This window comes from Podarcis melisellensis (genome assembly GCF_964234715.1).
Source record: "Podarcis melisellensis genome assembly, chromosome: 12".
NCBI classification, from domain to species: domain Eukaryota; kingdom Metazoa; phylum Chordata; class Lepidosauria; order Squamata; family Lacertidae; genus Podarcis; species Podarcis melisellensis.
The window spans coordinates 14,431,460-14,449,289 of NC_138544.1; the positions used below are offsets into that span (position 1 = coordinate 14,431,460).

The window sequence follows — 17,830 nt, forward strand, 5'->3', positions numbered from 1 at the left end:
AGGAAGGGAAAGGAGATTGTTAGTCGCTTTGAGACTCCTTCGGGTAGTGATAAAGCGGGATATCAAATCCAAACTCTTCTTTTTCTTCTTCAAATCATCTTCCAACTGGAGGTATGCATTCTGATACTGTCCAAAACTGCAGATCTACATTAAGTATCCACGTTCAAGTAAGACCGCTAGTAGAAGGTGCAGTGAGATTGGTTGCGTTACTTAAGCGGGGTGCTAATTTTCACTTTTCTTTGGTTATCCTTACGACTGCAGGAAGTTGTCGCTCACTGGATTGCTGAATGCCGCATTGCTATTGAACAGGCAAGACTGCTGACGTTGAAAGCAGCTAGCAAAATAGATGCCATGGGCAACAAAGCAGCCAGAAAAGAGGTAACAGGGCAAGTGCTGCAAGCTGGAGAAAATAGCATCTTGTTAGCAGATGTGTCTTAAGTCAAGGGTAACTGGGATGGGGTCCTCCAGAGGTTGTGGACTACAGCTCCCATCATCTTTGACCTCTGACTATGCTGGCTTGGGGCTCTTGGCTTTCCTGACATAGGAAATAGAATTTCACCATCTCTGCCAATAGCAAAAAAATCCCATTATTTCATACCTGGACAATCCCACCTGTGTGTACAGTTGTACCTTGAATCCTGAACGCCTTGCGAGTCAAAGCCGGAAGTGAGTGTTCTGGTTTGCGAACGTTCTTTGGAACACGAATGTCTGCCGCGGCTTCTGATTGGCTGCAGGAACTTCTTGCAGCCAATCAGAAGCCACCCCTTGGTTTCCAAATGTTTTGGAAGTTGAATGGATTTCTGGAGCGGATTCCGTTTGACTTCTGAGGTACGACTGTATTTTGGCAAATACAGCAACCCTGTAATTTTTCTTGGCGAACGTGTCGTGGATTTAGTGCAAGCAGCCTTGGCTCAGGGGCAGAGCATCTATTTTGGATGCGGAAGGTCACCCTGCCTGGAAAGCCCCTGCCAGTCAGTGCAGGAGGGCCCATGGTATGACTTGTTCCTACACATGGCAGACCATTCCAATAAGACTTATAGCAATCACCACAGTCTTCCAGCTTTCAAGAAAGCAAACAGAATTTGACCAGGAACTGCATTTTTTGTTTCAATTCAATGCTGTTTCATTACCTTTGTGTCCTTATCTCCAGGGAGCATCCAGTGGGCTTCATGGCTGAGTAGATATTTCAGCTTGGGTCTCCTGATCTGAGTCTGACCCTCTAGCTATGTGCTACAAAGATCGCTTGGGCTATTCTTATTCAACTATGGCTATCGACAAGTTCAACTGGAAGACCACCAAATTCTCAACAATCAGTGTTCTTGCTTGAGCTGGCTGGATTAGATTGGCTCTGTATGATTGTGCCTGCTCTGGATTTTCTCAGAAACAATTTTTAGTAAGCACTCTAGAAATTACAACCTCCCACTACACCAGCAAGCATGCTGCCTTTGTGTATGTTGTCATGCACCCAGAGTCGTCCTGGCTTTTAGGCAAGTTGCAAAACAGCAAACACAAACGCTCACAAATGTGTCCAGTGGCACGGGGGTGCTTCGCATCTTTTCCGAATTGCAAGCCTGCCTGTCGTCATAGGGTTTTGCTTGTTCGTTCATGAGCACATCTTTTTTAAAAAAGCATTTCCTCATCTTTACAGGTTGCGATGATCAAAGTGGTGGCTCCCCGAGCAGTCCTTAAAGTGATTGACTGCGCCATTCAAGTTTGTGGAGGGGCCGGAGTCTCCCAAGACTTCCCATTGGCTGAAATGTAAGTGAAAGCTATTCTTAAGGAGAGGCTAATATTGTAAGCCAAACACATCCCACGAGCTGTGTGTGGTGGCTCAGCAGAGGCTCAAAGCTCCTCCTTTAGCTGCCAACACACAGGCGCCGTGTCAATCTCCTGCTATGTTTGCACATAAAGCCATAGTTTACTTTAACCATGGTTTGTTCAACAAACCAAAAGTTGTCTCGCAGATGAGAATAACAAGCCTTGTTTCTCCAAAGCTTGCGCTTGCTTTGGGTCTCAGTTACTTGGAAGCACATGGGGCAAGGTGGAAGAGGTGATCCAACAAACCATGCTTAATCTAAGCTGTTGGGACTGAATTAAAAAAATTCCTTTGCTCACATTCTAATCTAAAAAATTAGGATTTTTTTTTTAAGGTATAGTAGCTGATCTTAGTTTTATTTAAAGAATGTATCTAGTGCTCTCTTACTCAAGTGTCGCTCTGAGAGTAATAAAAAATTAAAATTCACAGTACAAGCTTTGGAGCCATAAGTGTTATATGCATTTATAGTCATTTAATCCTGGGAATTTTGCCCTAGCAGAAATCCATGTACACTACTGTATCCCACAACTTTTGCACGGTGGGGATGGTTGGATTTGACCTACAAAGTCCTTTCCAAAGCCGAATCTGTATATGGCATTATTCTTATAAACTGCTTGGAGGTGTTTTTGTTTTACAGTCAAGCAGTGTAAAAGTGTTTCTTAAATTAAAAAAAAATGATTCTTCTGAAGATGCGCATTTTAAAAGCCCCACTGACTGCACTGAAAGAGCCAAGATGCTTATGAGACTTACAGCGGTTTCCAACTTGTTTGCCTCCAGATGTTCCTGACTACAACTCCCATCAGTTTTGGCCAGCATCGTCAGTGGTGAGGGGAGTTGTAGTCTTTCAACATCTGGAGGGCACCAGCTTGGGCTAGAGTATGAAGTCTGCATCATCGAAAGCGGTCCTTGGTATGTTAAGAGAAGGTTGGGAGTGACAGAGCATGAGACTTTTGATCTCAGGGTTCATGGTTTTGAGCCTCACAATTCCCTTCTAACTCTACAATTCTTTATAATTAGAGGTAGAGACCTAAGGTATAAACTAGCAAGCCTTCCTGTTGTGGTGTTGAAATGGCCAGACCATCTGCAACTGCTCTGTCCTCCTGCAGGTTTGCCTACATCCGGACGTTACGCATAGCAGACGGGCCCGATGAAGTTCACCTCTCCGTAATTGCAAGGCAAGAGCTGCAGGACCAAGCCAAACTCCTGAGTGCACATCTGTAATATTTTGCTTGCTTAAAGTCGTGATGGGACCACAATCATTTTAAACCATTTTCTATCTTTAAGTTAGGCTGAAAGCTTATGGGGCAGGGGACTGTAGATTTGACACTGTTCTCAATTATGGATATTTCTTAAGTAAACTCACTCTTACTAATTCTACTAGCAACAATTCCTTTACTGGTCTTTCACTTGATGAATAGTGTTCTTGCAGACAAAATGGCTTCACTCAGAAGCTTACCTGTTTGGCCATCTAAACCCAAGGGGGGAAGGTCTAGAATAGGTAGAATTGATAGTTTTCCCTGCAGTTGGTGGATTGCATAAAATGTAAGATTCCTATTCAATTGCACATTGGGTTTTGCCTAAAGCTCCTTCTGTTGTTTTTTTTTAAGCAGGGGGTGGGACATTTATTCAGCTCCAAGAGATGCATTCCCAGCAGTGTTTCTCAAACTGGAGTCCCCCAGCTGCTGTTGGACTACAACTCCCATCATCCCTAGCTAGCAGGACCAGTGGTCAGGGATGATGGGAATCATAGTCAAGTAACATCTTGTGGGCCATCTAAGATGCAGGTTTGGTTCTCTCGCCCTCAAAATAGATTTCAGGTCTCTCATCCCATAACCATCATTTTCTTTCCAGCTTTACAAAGGAATAGAACAGCAGAAGTACAAATCTGTCACATTAACAGTTCAGTTCCCTTTATTTTTTAAAATTTTATGTACATACGAATGATCTGTATAATGTACATTCAATATAGAAAGTTTTATATACTGGATAATGTATAGAACATATCACAATTACACTATGCTTTTTATATATAACATGTTAACGTCATTTTTAAATAGGTTTTTTTTTTTGCTGCATTTTAATTTTTCAATTTGGTAAAGCCAGTTATACATACAAATATCTTGTTAGGTCTGGTGAAGGAAATGTTAATGATTGAGGAGAGAGGCAAACACCAAGTCTGTCAAGTTTTGGGAAGATTATCTTGTCCAACTTGGAGAGGAGTAGAGGATCAAGTGATTTAGCCCAATTTCTTCGAGACTGCAGTTCAACTTCAGTCATGCTTAGCTCATAAAATACAAAAAACTAGGAAAAAGTGTTTCAATTCACAGTCTTGTAAACAAAAATATAAAGGAACAAAAAAATGTGCTTACGTACAGCAAGAAACAAAAACTTCTTGCGTACCCCTTTAGGCTGATCCCCAAAGTACTTTCTTCTTATGTTACAGTGTGATAGAATCGTGGAACCTTGTCTTTCCCCCCTAAAAAAAATATATTCATAGAAAAAGGAATAACACTGTCATGAAACTGGAAAGGCAGGCAGAAATCTGTTTCGGTGGACAGGCCAAGGAATGGGGCCTTCCTCACCACCGCCACTCTGTTTCGGAGTCTCTTGCATTTCATGTCCTTTAGCTGTGGTCTCCTGCTTCGTGGTCTACTGGAGGGGGGACACTGGGCAAAACCGACGAAGACCTCCCTGCAGTAAGATAGCCAGCAACTCCAGGACCTGTACCAGGGGGAAAAGATGGGAAGGAAGAAACAGTTTTCTTTAAAACGCTGCATCATAAACTTGAGTGTTTTCAAAGCTGTTAGTTCTGCTCAGACAAACCAGAGTGATCTGTCTTACCCATGACATTTGTGTCCAGCTTACATTTCTCTAGACTGATACATGTTACTGGAGATCAGATTTCCATATCCCAAGTCACTATGTTATCTAGGATTTATGTTTTAACCCAAGTGCAATAATATACCCACAAAAATACACATATACATACACACACACACATATACGTGTACCAGAGGTTTTCAAACTATGGTCCGTCCGCAGAAAGGTTGCAAAACAGACAAGACTATCTGAACTTCACCCTAAACTTGATTTGTTTTTTAGGCTGTTTGGACCAGGGCAGGATGATTAAACTGGCCAATGAGACAGTGGGTCAGTTGTTTTCATAATAAGCCTACTAGCTTTGTTGATTAGAGGTACCTCTCATTCTTGCAACATGGCCCTTGTTCCAACCATGCTAGTGTGGAAGCAAAAAATGTTGCTTGCTTTCATACTTCTAATATCCATCATATTAGAAAGGCAAGACTAGGCAAGTGTGGATTGTTCTTTTGAGCCATAGAAGAAAATACTAAATGGCCCATTGAGACTCCTTGCAAATTTTCAAGTGGTCCGTGGGGGGGGACGACAGTTTGAGAACCGCTGATACGTACCCTCAGGCACCTACCATTTGGAACCCTGATGTCACAGGCGCAGGGGTATAAAAATCACGAGTTCCAAAACGTGGCATTGCGCAATGCTCTACGACAGTCACATGTCCGCTACAACTGTATTGCCATGCACCTAAGGAAGCATTTCGTTCTAGGAACTGCGTAGATGCAGCATGCACTGAGCAAAGTGGTATCTACCTGCTTTTAGAGAGTGCTAGAGAGAGGTTTAGCAAGCTGCCTGCCAAAGTAGATCTAAAGCCCACTTCTGAGATGAAGAGGACTGCTACCAGATAGAAGGGAAGGAGAGGAGATACCTGGGGGAGAAAGAAACCAGACGCAAGGGAAGAACAGACAGCAAAGCACTTGGAAGCAAAAGTGAAGCATCACTCCGTAGTGTCCCAAGGAGGTTTGTAAGGGACACGTTAATCATTTGCCCCCTTCAAATGTCTACCCTGAATATGTCCAGAATTAAAGCTGAAGTCCAATTGGAGCATCCATTGATCCCTGTGGCCCCTTTTCCAACCTTACCATTCTATGATCAAATTAAGGGGACTGAATTAAGGTGTTATCCCAGAATAAAGAAGCCACATGATACACAAAAGAAGGGAAACACAACAGGAAAAGCCTAAATCAGAATGTTTACTGACCAGTGAGGTATCCTGCTGTTTGAGTCTCAGAAATGAACAAGTCATGTTTCTGATCTTTGAAGGCACTCCACACAGAGGAACGAGACAGGATTTCATTCACCTGCAAGAACAACAAAGCCCAGGAAACGTTTCGTTTCATTTCCCCCGCTGTTCTTTATCTGCTGTCATTATGAAGTTGACCCTGCCATTAGCAGCAGCTTTTGTAATTGCACAAATCTGGAGCATTTTTGGGGGGGGGGGTGGTCAAAATTACAAAATGCAGATACCTCAACTGAAAGGAATTCAGGGTCCTTTACCTGCTCTCCATACTGTAGACTGCGAGACATAGATTTCAAAGCTTTAACGATCTGAGCTTTCGTGGCCGAGGGGCTTTCCAGATTCTCAAGACCGATGCCTTCAAGCAATCGCAGGAGATATGGAACCAACTCTACTTTCAAAGCCTGCAAAACAAGGTTACAGGGTACTTAATGATAGTCCAAGGGCATTCCAAAGCAAGTGCTCCTATCCGTCAGGCAGGTGAGAAAGAACTGATGGACTGAGCCTGCCACCTAAAATTCTTTGATCTCCTGCCTAACCAACAACTCATGTCATCTCAAATATGGCCACCCAAACCACTGCAAAAATACTAAATGTTGAATTCACCACCTTCCCCAATGTTCCAGCAGTAATTCCACATGATTTCATGGTAAAGATAACTCCAGCTCTAATAAACAGATAAGTATAGTCGTACCTTGGCTCCCGAATGCTGCAAACCCAGGACTGATTGTTCTGGTTTGCGAACGTTCTTTTGGAAGCCGAACGTCCGACGAGGCTTCCACGGCTTCTGATTGGCTGCAGGAGTTTTCTGCAGCCAATCAGAAGCCGTGATTTGGTTTTCAAATGTTTTGGAAGTTGAACGGACCTCTGGAATGGATTCTGTTCGACTTCCAAGGTACGACTGTATTACCAAAATCTTCCATCAATGACTGAGGAAGTAATGAGTGGCATGTACCACTGGAGTTAGGCTTGCCCTGAGATGCAGGATTATTGCTGTACACAAATGCCTTTTTCTATACCAGATTCCTTTTCTGCAGAAGCATGTGCCTCTGTTTGGCCATTCATTACACACTGCTCCTACTAGTAAGGTACTCCAAACAGCAAATGTTAGGAACTCTGCATTTAGTGTTGCACACGGAACCCTGCCAATAACTCAGGGAGATATTTATGGTGTATTACGGATATCAGTATGCATGGCAACATCCATGTGGTGTGGTCACTCTTAGAAAATACGGATACATGCGTGAGCGAATGAGCAAGGATGCATGTTAATGCAAGGACATTCCACCCGCAGCTTTGCAAAGCGAGCCTCACTTTTTCTTGTTGCCCTAAGCAACCCCCACGCAAGCTGCCACAGGGAAATTCCACACCACTCCACACAACACCACGAAGCTAGCGTAGCAAATTGAATGGACACATATTTAGATTGCTATACAAATGCCTTTAAAGGGCACGGTTCCGGCTTGCTTACTTGGACTACGAGATCATTTTGTTCCTTTTGAAACATTCGATTAAGTGCCTCGCAGGCTACTCCAATCGTATCTGGCCGTTTCTTCATTCCATTCATCACGGGTCCAATGGTCTCTAACGCTGCCATTGAGCGAACACAAAGCTGTGGAGGGGGAAAGCAGTTTGATTTAGGCTGTTGAAGATTCTCATTTAAAAGATGAGGTTACAAGACCCCAAGGAATGCCTAGCACAGGGGTAGGCAACCTAAGGCCCAGGGGCCGGATGCGGCCCAACTGCCTTCAAAATCTGGCCCATGGATGGTCCGGGAAGCAGAATGTGTCCTTTTATTTAAAATGCATCTCTGGGTTATATGTGGGGCATAGGAATTCATTCATTTCTCCCCTCCCCAATATAGTCTGGCCCCCCACAAGGTCTGAGGGACAGCGGCCCATGGCTAAAAAAGGTTGCTGACCCCTGGTCTAGCATACCATCTTGAGTTAACACCCATTTTCCAACCTAGGCTGCAGAAGTAGTAGGCAACATTCCTTAAAGCTAATTGCTGCTAATTTTACATACCCTGGATTAATTTAAACTATTGATTGATAGACAGTTCAAACAACTAGGCAACCAACATATTTTAGGGCACCACATCAGGATAGTGTTGGGGTTGCTACATACTGAGAGACTGGAAGCAACAGTTTGCCTGCAATGTAAAGAGGTTGAAGCGTGCATGGACCTGATCTCTTCAACTGACTGAGTTGACAGTTGTATATACTATGATTCCAGCGGGAGACAATCTAAACGGGGGTGTAATATGTTTTAAATTGAACCCTGTTTTATACTGTGCGTAGCCAGGCTTACCATCCCTGGTACTGGTTTCGGGGGGGGGGGGGAAGATTTAACATCCAGTCTACAACATCAGAAACATACAACAAGCACCTGAGATGAATGTTCAAAACCCATATCCCCATACCTCATTATCAGACAGCATGTGTATGACACGCATTGCGCTTTTCGGAATGGCGTTGTTCTTGTGATTCAGGGCCTGGAGAATCTTGGGAAGATGACCAAGAGGGGGGACTTGGTCTGCCAGCTGAGGCTGAGCACTAAAGAGGCACACCGTCGCTGTTGTTAAAGTTTCTAAAGTTTCCCCCTGTTTCGGAACACAAAGCACAGAGCAAGTCAGTGAAATTTCCTGCTCCACTATTGAAGTCAGTCAATGAGCGGCCAGTTTACAACCAACCGTTTAATGAAAGGAGTCACATGTATGAACATCTTGATTATTTTGTGGGAACGTAGGCTTATCTTAAAGGGACGCAGGTGGTGCTGTGGTCTAAACCACAGAGCCTAAGGCTTGCTGATCAGAAGGTTGACAGTTCAAATCCCTGCAACGGGGTGAGATCCCTTTGTTTGGTCCCTGCTCCTGCCCACTTAGCAGTTCTAAGTGCAAGTAGATAAATAGGTACCACTCCGGCGGGAAGGTGAACGGCGTTTCCGTGCGCTGCTCTGGTTCACCAGAAGCAGCTTAGTCATGCTGGCCACATGACCCAGAAGCTGTCTGCAGACAAACTCCCTCGGCCAGTAAAGCCAGATGAGCGCCGCAACCCCAGAGTCATCCGCAACTGGACCTAATGGTCAGGGGTACTTTTACCTTTTCCTTTAGGCTTATCTTGTTAAGAAGCAGAGAATGACAGCCATAAGCTGAATATGAATAAGAACCTCTTCAAAGTACTGAGCAGTTACCGTTTCTTCGGCCAGAATCTTGTATGGGGAAACCCAAACTGCATGCACAGATCTAATGCGTGTGCATAAGCTGTTCCAAACAGCTGCCTGATCACTTATGCAACTGCATGCTGCACAATGGCTTGTGTTAGGATGCATTCATTTAGTGGCCATTCATTCGTTGTTCTTCATACTAAACAAATTGCTCTCCTACTGCCTTTCACCACCATGGGTTTACTGCTGTTATGTGCCAATTTTTTCACAGCACAAGCCTAGGCAGGTTTACAGAGCAAGAAGCAGAACTAACCGCATCCTTAAAGGTCTTTATTGTAAACTGCTCAGGGCAAGTTATTCATAAATGAAACAAACAGTGGTAGGAAGTAGTTACAATAAGAGCAGCAGCAACTTTCAGTGGACCGGAGCTCGCTTTCACAAATGCAGTTGCACAAAGCTAACACGCAACCCATCAACTCCACTTACATGGGGGTTGTTTTTCTCCAGGAGTTCGGTGAATTTTTCTAACAGTGCAATGAGAAATTCCCTAGGTTTTCGCAGCACCCAGGCCGGCTGGGCAATAAAGATTCTTAGGAAGACCCCTCCTACAGAAAGTTCACCCTCTGCTTCACCGTACACCACAGCAAAGTCCTCAGGCAGCTGGATCAACGAGAAAAAAAAATGCCACTGAGTTCGTGCTTTAGGAAAGTTGCATTTGGTTTATTAGAAAGGGAGGGTTTGCTAGCAACATAGCTGTGAGCCCAACTACAATTATAAGGGTCTGTAGCAATGCAGAATACTTTGCAGCAGGGCTGTTGAAGCTGCAGCCATCCAGTGGATGCTGGGCTCCTGCTCCCATAGGACCAAAACGAGCATGATGTGGTCAGAGTGGATCGGAGTATTAGTGCAGGAGCATCCGAGTTTCATAGGTGTCCCCCCCCCCCCCCCCGGTCCTACAGTGCAGTTTCATGCTATTAGTCATGGTACAGTGAGATAAGACTGAGCAGTACTGAAAAACAGAAAATGCAGAAGGATACGAAGGAAAACCACACCCATGCTTTGTCTTAATTTCCCCCTTAACGTTTAAATTTTGCTTACCTTCCAGTTAATATCAGGGTTGTCTCTCTGTAGTTTAAAGTGCCTTTTAAAAAAAAGTCAGAAAACCCATTAACAGATACTTCTGCAAGCAAGGGCTAAAAATGAATTAAATTCTAAACGCTTCCCTCACCTAAGCTTAAAATCAAACTGGCTTATTTGCACTCTAATCGCTTTCAGCAATTTTGATCAATACAGAATATCTGGTTATATTTTTTGCATTATGCCGCCTGGAATAGACCCTGTACTACAATCCCAGAGGATTCCAAACTGAATCTAATTGTTGGCTTTACAGTTCTGCTACGTTTTACCACGAAACTGACTACAAAAGTACAACCATTATTCACCACAACTGTAACATACTCTAGCATCATTTCTCGAACAGTTGTAGACACTTTCTCTCTGGAGTTGTCATTCCATATCAACTCTGGATTTTCATGCGTTCCTTCAAAAATGTGAACAGCAGCTTCGGGGTTATCTCTCATGGCATCCATAAAGACACCAGGTAGAAACTTCATTAGGGTAATTCTAACCTAGAAAAGAACACACCAGATTGCAGATTCTGTCACCGCTAACGAAGGTTTCCAGTTAATCAAATGAGCAGTTTGTAATACTGACATCTAGCAAAGCACGGGGGAAATGCTTTTGAAAGGAATTTGACTTATCAACAGAGAGCAATTCTTAAACCTGTGTGGGGAATGTCTTTGTATGGTTGACTATTGTTTGGATAATGACCTGTCTTGTGAAGAGTCCTTGAGTTACACCCCCTGCCTCCGAATGACCTAAACTGAACTTGATGGATGGGCATTGTGAATCTCCATTGTTCAGCCCAGACGGAGTGATCCAGCTCTGACAGCCTTCTCACTCTTTCCTCGCTGCAAGGTGTCAGGGAACCAGGCAGAGAGCCTTCTTGGTAGTTGCACCCACCCTGTGGAGTGCTCTCCCATCAGACATCAAGGAAATAAGCAACTATCTGACTTTTAGAAGACATCTGAAGGTAGCTCTGTATAGGGATGCTTTTAATGCTTGATGTCTGTTTAATGTTTTAATTTGTTGGAAGCCTCCCAGAGTGGCTGCAGCAACCCAGTCAGATGGGCGACATACAAATAATAAATTATTACTATTATATTATTATAGGTTTCGCAATTCATGAAGACTAAGGCTATCAATAAGGGGACGCGGGTGGCGCTGTGGTCTAAACCACAGAGCCTAGGGCTTGCCTATCAGAAGGTTGGTGGTTTGAATCCCTGCAACGGGGTGAGCTCCTGTTGCTCAGTCCCTGCTCCTGCCAACCTAGCAGTTCGAAAGCATGTCAAAGTGCAAGTAGATAAATAGGTACCGCTCTGGCGGGAGGTAAACAGCATTTCCGTGCGTTGCTCTGGTTCGCCAGAAGCGGCTTAGTGCTGCTGGCCACATGACCCGGAAGCTGTACGCCGGTTCCCTCGGCCAGTAAAGTGAGATGAGCGCTGCAACTCCAGAGTCGTCCGTGACTGGACCTAACGGTCAGGGGTCCCTTTACCTTTACATAAGGCTATCAATGGCTACTATGCCCACTGCTGGAGGCAGAATACCTCAAGGAACCCATTGCTGGGATTCACATTTGGGGAGAATGCTGCTATACTCCTGGTTATGACTTCCCACAGGCATGTGGTTGGCCATTGCGAGTATTATATGCTGGGCCAAATGAGCCGCTGGCCTGATCCAGAACGGCTCTTCTTATGTTGCCATGTTTTCCAACCAGCACGTTGCTCTACAAGACTTAGGAGCTTGCAGAGAATGAAATGTAAAGCTTGCACCACGTGAGGGCTGTTTATTCGAAGTCACGCACATTGGCTGCATCCACACAATCAGATCTTGGATTGAGAAGCCAAGCTATGAACAGGCAGACAGCCACTTGGCTCTCCCCACCCTTCCCGTCAAGTGGAAAAACCAAGGCAGGAAGACATCGCCAATTCCTCTTGCGTCCAAACCAGGAAAACTATGACTAATGGCTTCCAAATAAGGAATGACAGTAAGTCATATTTCAAAGCTGGCTTGTGTATCCTGGTTTGCTGGGAAGCTATTAATCATCGTTTGCTAGCTTAGGTGTAATGGGAAGCCATGGTAACAGCAGCTTTGTGGCCTGTTTCCCAGCCCATATGAAGGGATGATAAAGATGAATAAGCCTGTGTAATGTTAACTCCTAGTACAGGGTTGGACAGCATTTTTTATAAGCATGTTGCAAATCAAGTCTAACAGACATTGTGCTATTTAGTGTCAAAAGCATGCTTTTAAAAGGGCCAGTTACAATGCCCCAAAATGAAGCAAAACACACTCACCTTTGGACCAACCAGTTTGTCGGCTGTCATTTTAGCAAAAAGCTCTGCAGTCTGAGATCGAACTTGGGGATGTGTTGAGTTGCAGAACATATCAAGTAAGTAGATTAAAGCACCTAGGAAAGGACAGAGAAACAGAGGGCCTTATGGCAGCCTATGAATATTCTGATAGATAAAAATAAATGAACGGTTGCCTCTTCCAATCACAGAAAGTTTGAAACATTACTTTTGGATTCTACAAGCAACAAAGAACAACAGTGTTCACTGTACCTTTTGCCATGGCCTCCTTAACTATTTTGGTACTGGATGTCAAGGCATACAGAGTTTCCAGAACAAGCTGCCGACCTGCCAAGAGGAAAAACCGTGAGCGAAACCCAGCTTTTGTGTGCCTCTATTTAGCAAAGATGAAGTAAAAACACAACAGGGCTTGTTTAGAGTTGGACAATGGGGCCTGCACTATTGCCTAGTTTAGCTGGCCCCTCAGGAAAGAGCTGTTTATGAGGCGAAACAAAAGCCCTCCATGGATTGAGTTCCAAAGTCAGCAAAGGTATTTAAAAAAAATATCCTATGAAAGGTCAGCTTAAGTCAAAGAACTAAGCACTAGTAGAATTAAAATATATGCATATTATATATGCATATTAAAAAATCACATACATATACAATAAAAACATCACAGGTCTAGCCTTTCCCTTAAAAGCAAGTCCCTAATAATAGAGAAAGAAGTTCCAAAGGGCTGATTGTGGCAAGTTGCCTTCATTCACAAAATGGGCTTATCCTGAAAACATACGTTCACTGAGGGTTCTTCTCTAGATCTATTTTGAATGCCAAAGACAACACCCCAACACAGGCGCTTTTACTTCATTAGTGACTTCCTATAATTTCCCCAAAAGATCTGAAGTCAGAGGGCAAGATCTCCAGTTTAGCGAATATTTGTCTCTACACAGTCCTGAGACCTCAATGCCCTTCCCAAGTTGGAGCCACAATTCTATGTGCACGCTTGTAAGGGGGGGGGGGAGTTTTTCTTTTGGTATCTAAAGAGTTTTCTAAACATGTATTGTTGTCGCTGAATAAGTAACTTGCGCTCTACGTACTTGAAGGTAGTGAATGTAGGAGGGCTAGTAAGTTGGAAAGAACCATTGCTTCTGCAATATTATTTACACATTCTTGGTTACTAGTCACTATGTTCACCACCTGTATAAGAAAGAAAGAAAAATTAAAATAAAAACTGCTAGACTGGTATGGAAGCAGCTAGCTGTCAATCTTGATTCCTTGAAGACAAGGATTGTCTACATATTGATTGGATACATAAATTCAAGCTTTGCTTCCAGAAAGGCCGCTCTGAATTTTCTGTGAATATTTATAGCAGAAAATGTCTTTCAAAATACTGGACCAAATGCTGTTTTCAAACAATAGGAGTTTAATTTTGCAACAGAAGGAGCACCATCAGGTAAAAGCCATGACCCTAGTTCTCTATCTCTTCCCAACCCTGCATCGCTGTCCCTACCCATTCAGAGCGAGGTCAATGCAAAGGCTTCATTTGCCCTTGGCGAGGTAGCCAAATCTGATTTGTGTAACAACAGATATATGACCTGTGATTATCTGGGATCATGTGGGCTGAAAAAAGACTCCCCGTCCCAAAAAATCTGCCTCTTAGCCAGCTTCTCAGGACAGGCAAATAGGTGTGGAAATGTAAGCCAGGGGGAAGTGGATATTGGTGTATAGGGGTGGGCGAGGGAATAACCCTTTTTTAATACTCTGGATAACAGTGGCGGTGCAAAGAGACCAGTCACTTTTGCCAAGGCAACTCGGGCCATTGCTTCTGCCCAATGATGCCCCTTCTGGTGAGAAATCAAGACTGCCACTGTCGGCTTCGGAAATAACATTTGGAGAAATACTTCAAGAGTCATTGTGTTCTACTGCCTGCTAAATGAACATTCCTTAGTACTATTTGCATAGTCTGTGAACTGAAGATTTAAAGTCATGTACAGTAGCTATTTTGATGTCCTGCACTCCATTCTCTAGCTACAAAGCCCAAAACCAGAATTGTTACTGGCTGAGTGTAAAATAACGTCCTTACATTTGTCATAAAAGTGAACATCGCTTTGATTAATCTACACAATATATTACGAAGTAAAGAACTTTCTCCTATGGCAAGAAACTTTTATCGCTTCGTTTTTTACCTCCAGAGCCAGCTGTTGGACTTGACCAGCTCCGTGGACACGCAGAAGGGAGAAGATTAACTTAAAGTGACCTATGCATTCACATTCTGAACCTGCGTGGAGAAAGACAGCTGCTGTGGTTAAAGTGGACTAAACTAAAGCACTTTCAAGCAAAGGTATCTTAAAACTTTTTTTAAATTAAAAAACCCCACCTTAATCTGCTTAAACAGCCATTTTAGTTTGGTGATAAGCTGTACGACTAAGCATTCATCTAAAACATCCAAAATCTAAAGTGAGGTTTCGTTCGACAGGAATGTTTAAGGTGTCCAAGGTGCCTCGCTTACCTGGGTTGTGTTTTATTACATTTCTCAGAGCCTCCAAGGCCATCTCAACCCTTCTGAGCCTCTCTCCATGCTGGTTTGACTCCACTTTCCCTGTGTGAGTCATGGCCATTAAAGTATGAAGGTACTGGGCTTGTGAGCCTATATAATCCAAGAGGCTTGCAGCAAATGATTTTGGAAGCTGTAGGGTAACAAGCAAGAAGGAAAAATAAAAAGATAGATAGGAAATAAACATTTTGTTGTGGCTGCTTAACACAGTGTATCCATATTTTACAAACTATTTACAATTAAGGGATGAACAATCAAATGCTCTATCAGGATACATCACCAGTAGTGTTTCAGCTTCATGTAGCAAGGCTTCCTCACAAGATTATAACAAAGGAAGGGTAAGACTGCTATATAAAAGTCTGGGAAGTTCTATAGTATAGGGTTACTCCATTCTGAAAACATTTCTTTCCCAATGTTTGAATTTTTTAACAAAGGAAGAGCTATAGCAAACATGTAACAAAATTCCGAGGGAACAGATATAGATCCTCTGAATGTATCTGCTGTGTTGATGATTTACTGGGAACAAATTAGTACATTCTATATTTTGACAAGGAAAGGAGCTTCAATATCTAACATGTTTCGTATTGGTACACAAAAAAGAAGAAGAAAAAAAGGGATTAACCAATTTTAAACCAAAAGACTTCACCAAATAGCAAGAAGTAGAATCTTACCTCCAGCTGGAATGTGGGGACTTCATTGTAAACTCTAACAAAAATCTCTCCTACAATAAGCTCTTTTGCATGATCGCTGAAGATGAATTCAGATCCATAGCTTTTATCACAGTCACCCTTTAGAAAGTAAAAATCAATTGAATATAGTTGCAGCTTCCCATAGTAAAAACATTAAGCCGAATGGACGCAAAAGCAGTACAATTTTCCAGTATGAATTGTCAACTTTAAGCTTGGAGACATGAAGCAGGGACATAATTTGATTTCAGTTCTCATTTACTTTGCAAGAAAAGGCTAGAAATGTAAGCAGGTGAAGGTAGGAGGAGAGTTGGCCAGCACTTGGGAAGATAACTATTATTTCTGTCCTTTCCCATGGCTGTTGCTAATTCCTGCACAGGTTGCACTTTAACCATCAATGATCTTTTAACATGTGTGGTGCTGCAAAAGAACTGCAACCAAAAGCAGGCTGGTTTGAAATCGTTCTTTTACTCCCAGCTGCAGAACTCGAATACGTATGACAATCGTACTCAGCTACAAGTGATTGCCAAAGAAGAAGATGCTAAGCAACTGAGCTGTACTACTGGCAAAGACAGAGCTCTTGATCATCTCGATCACTCAATTGAGGGCAAATATCTAGGGAAAACAAGTCACCCCTCAGCCCCTTGTACTGCTTCAACATCTTTTCCATCCAGAGCAACATGAGATGCAACAAAGGGGATAAAGGAATCAGGAAAAACTGTCTCCTCCACCTCTGCCAGCAAGAGCCTCTCCTGGTTTTAGGTCATGTCTGAACTGAAGGAGCCTTTCTGTTCACTGATGGCGAATTAGGATCAGAGTTATTTACATATGCTTTTGTGAAAGGATGCTGTTTACAACATGAGACCATAAATGGAGAAATGAGGGGATGAAATCTATAAGTCCCATGGGAGGACACCAAACTTTGTGGCCTGGTACAGTGGTACCTCGAACTACATATGCTTCAGGTTACATACGCTTCAGGTTACAGACTCTGCTAACCCAGAAATATTACCTCAGGTTAAGAATTTTGCTTCAGGATAAGAACAGATACTGCATGCCAGCGGCGCAGCAGCAGCAGGAAACCCCATTAGCTAAAGAGGTGCTTCAGGTTAAGAACAGTTTCAGGTTAAGAACAGACCTCCAGAACGAATTAAGTTCTTAACCCGAGGTACCACTGTACATTAAAATAAGCTGGCCCTGTGGCTTTTGTACACCTCAGTTTAATGATTCTGAAAAATGCAGCAACAAGAATTGCTTGCTGCTTCTTTCGGTTCCCTGCCTCAGAAACTCCCAACTAGCCAGCCCCACAATTTGAAAAAGTGCCTCACTCTTTTAATCATGCTCTCCTGCTGAGATTCCAAGAACTCGAGGAGTTCAGCTCTTGTCCGATTGTTCCAAATAAGGTACGGGCTTTCTGTGTTGCTGTTCAGCATTTTCAGAATCTAGGTTAAGAAACAGTTATGGCAAAACAGATTTAAACGCAACACAAATATTTCATTTTTTCTACAGCATCTACATCCGACCAGCTTAATACCACTACAAGACCACTGTAACCCTTCTAGCTTTCTCAATGTGCAAGTTATTTCCTCTTATTTATTCTTTAACACAAGTCTATTTGGAATTTGCTCTGAAAAACTCCAGCTCTGGCTAGATGCACACTTTATGATTTCAAGCGCTACAGAAGTAATCTGAAACAGTCTCTATCCTGCAACTATTGAGTGCAGCAAGCACTGTTTCTCTCTTATGTTTGCGTACGCGCACACACAAATATTCCTGGTTTGCCATATGCAGTAATCACTCAAAAATACAGTAGCAGCAATATCATGTGAAATAGCTCTTAGTATCTGGCAAGAAAGACACGACAAGTTAAAAATAGTAGGATGACTACTGTACAAATCCACACATCTCTATTAACACTCCGCTATCTTAAACAAAAATCCACTGGCTGCAACACAGAGAACTGAAGGTGCTCGCAAGTGCCTCAATCAAGACTCCTTTTCTAAGACACTAAAGGCTGTATAATTTTCTTTGTTGCCATTTCTACATTTTCATGCTCAGCATACTTGTCAAGAAAAGCGGAAAAACATTAACATGGGT

At 43.0% G+C, this 17,830-nt stretch overlaps 3 protein-coding genes across 7 annotated transcripts in view; 2 read left to right on the plus strand and 1 right to left on the minus strand.

Annotated features, from left to right (window-relative positions):
- Positions 1–3,188, plus strand: part of ACAD11 (acyl-CoA dehydrogenase family member 11) — a 39,855-nt gene extending 36,667 nt beyond the window's left edge. For both annotated transcript variants that reach the window (XM_081882956.1, XM_081882955.1), the window contains exons 19-21: positions 262–378; positions 1,649–1,758; positions 2,923–3,188. In XM_081882956.1, coding sequence (XP_081739082.1) covers positions 262–378; positions 1,649–1,758; positions 2,923–3,037 — 342 coding nt within the window. In that variant the 3' untranslated portion in view covers positions 3,038–3,188. The remainder of the gene's footprint in view (positions 1–261; positions 379–1,648; positions 1,759–2,922) is intronic.
- Positions 1–17,830, plus strand: part of NPHP3 (nephrocystin 3) — a 227,965-nt gene that overhangs the window by 87,730 nt on the left and 122,405 nt on the right. The window lies entirely within an intron of this gene.
- The window catches only part of DNAJC13 (DnaJ heat shock protein family (Hsp40) member C13), a 61,466-nt gene continuing 47,345 nt past the window's right edge, over positions 3,710–17,830 (minus strand). For 2 of the 3 annotated variants that reach the window (XM_081882900.1, XM_081882899.1), the window contains 15 exons: positions 17,062–17,175; positions 15,719–15,835; positions 15,003–15,180; positions 14,680–14,771; positions 13,591–13,690; positions 12,770–12,844; positions 12,503–12,615; positions 10,548–10,717; positions 10,188–10,230; positions 9,576–9,749; positions 8,347–8,526; positions 7,396–7,536; positions 6,185–6,328; positions 5,889–5,988; positions 3,710–4,537 (listed from right to left, as the gene is read on the minus strand). In XM_081882900.1, coding sequence (XP_081739026.1) covers positions 4,440–4,537; positions 5,889–5,988; positions 6,185–6,328; positions 7,396–7,536; positions 8,347–8,526; positions 9,576–9,749; positions 10,188–10,230; positions 10,548–10,717; positions 12,503–12,615; positions 12,770–12,844; positions 13,591–13,690; positions 14,680–14,771; positions 15,003–15,180; positions 15,719–15,835; positions 17,062–17,175 — 1,839 coding nt within the window. In that variant the 3' untranslated portion in view covers positions 3,710–4,439. Of the gene's footprint in view, positions 4,538–5,439; positions 5,556–5,888; positions 5,989–6,184; positions 6,329–7,395; positions 7,537–8,346; positions 8,527–9,575; positions 9,750–10,187; positions 10,231–10,547; positions 10,718–12,502; positions 12,616–12,769; positions 12,845–13,590; positions 13,691–14,679; positions 14,772–15,002; positions 15,181–15,718; positions 15,836–17,061; positions 17,176–17,830 lie in introns of all 3 variants that reach the window. The other variant, XR_014161935.1, reaches the window with a different exon arrangement.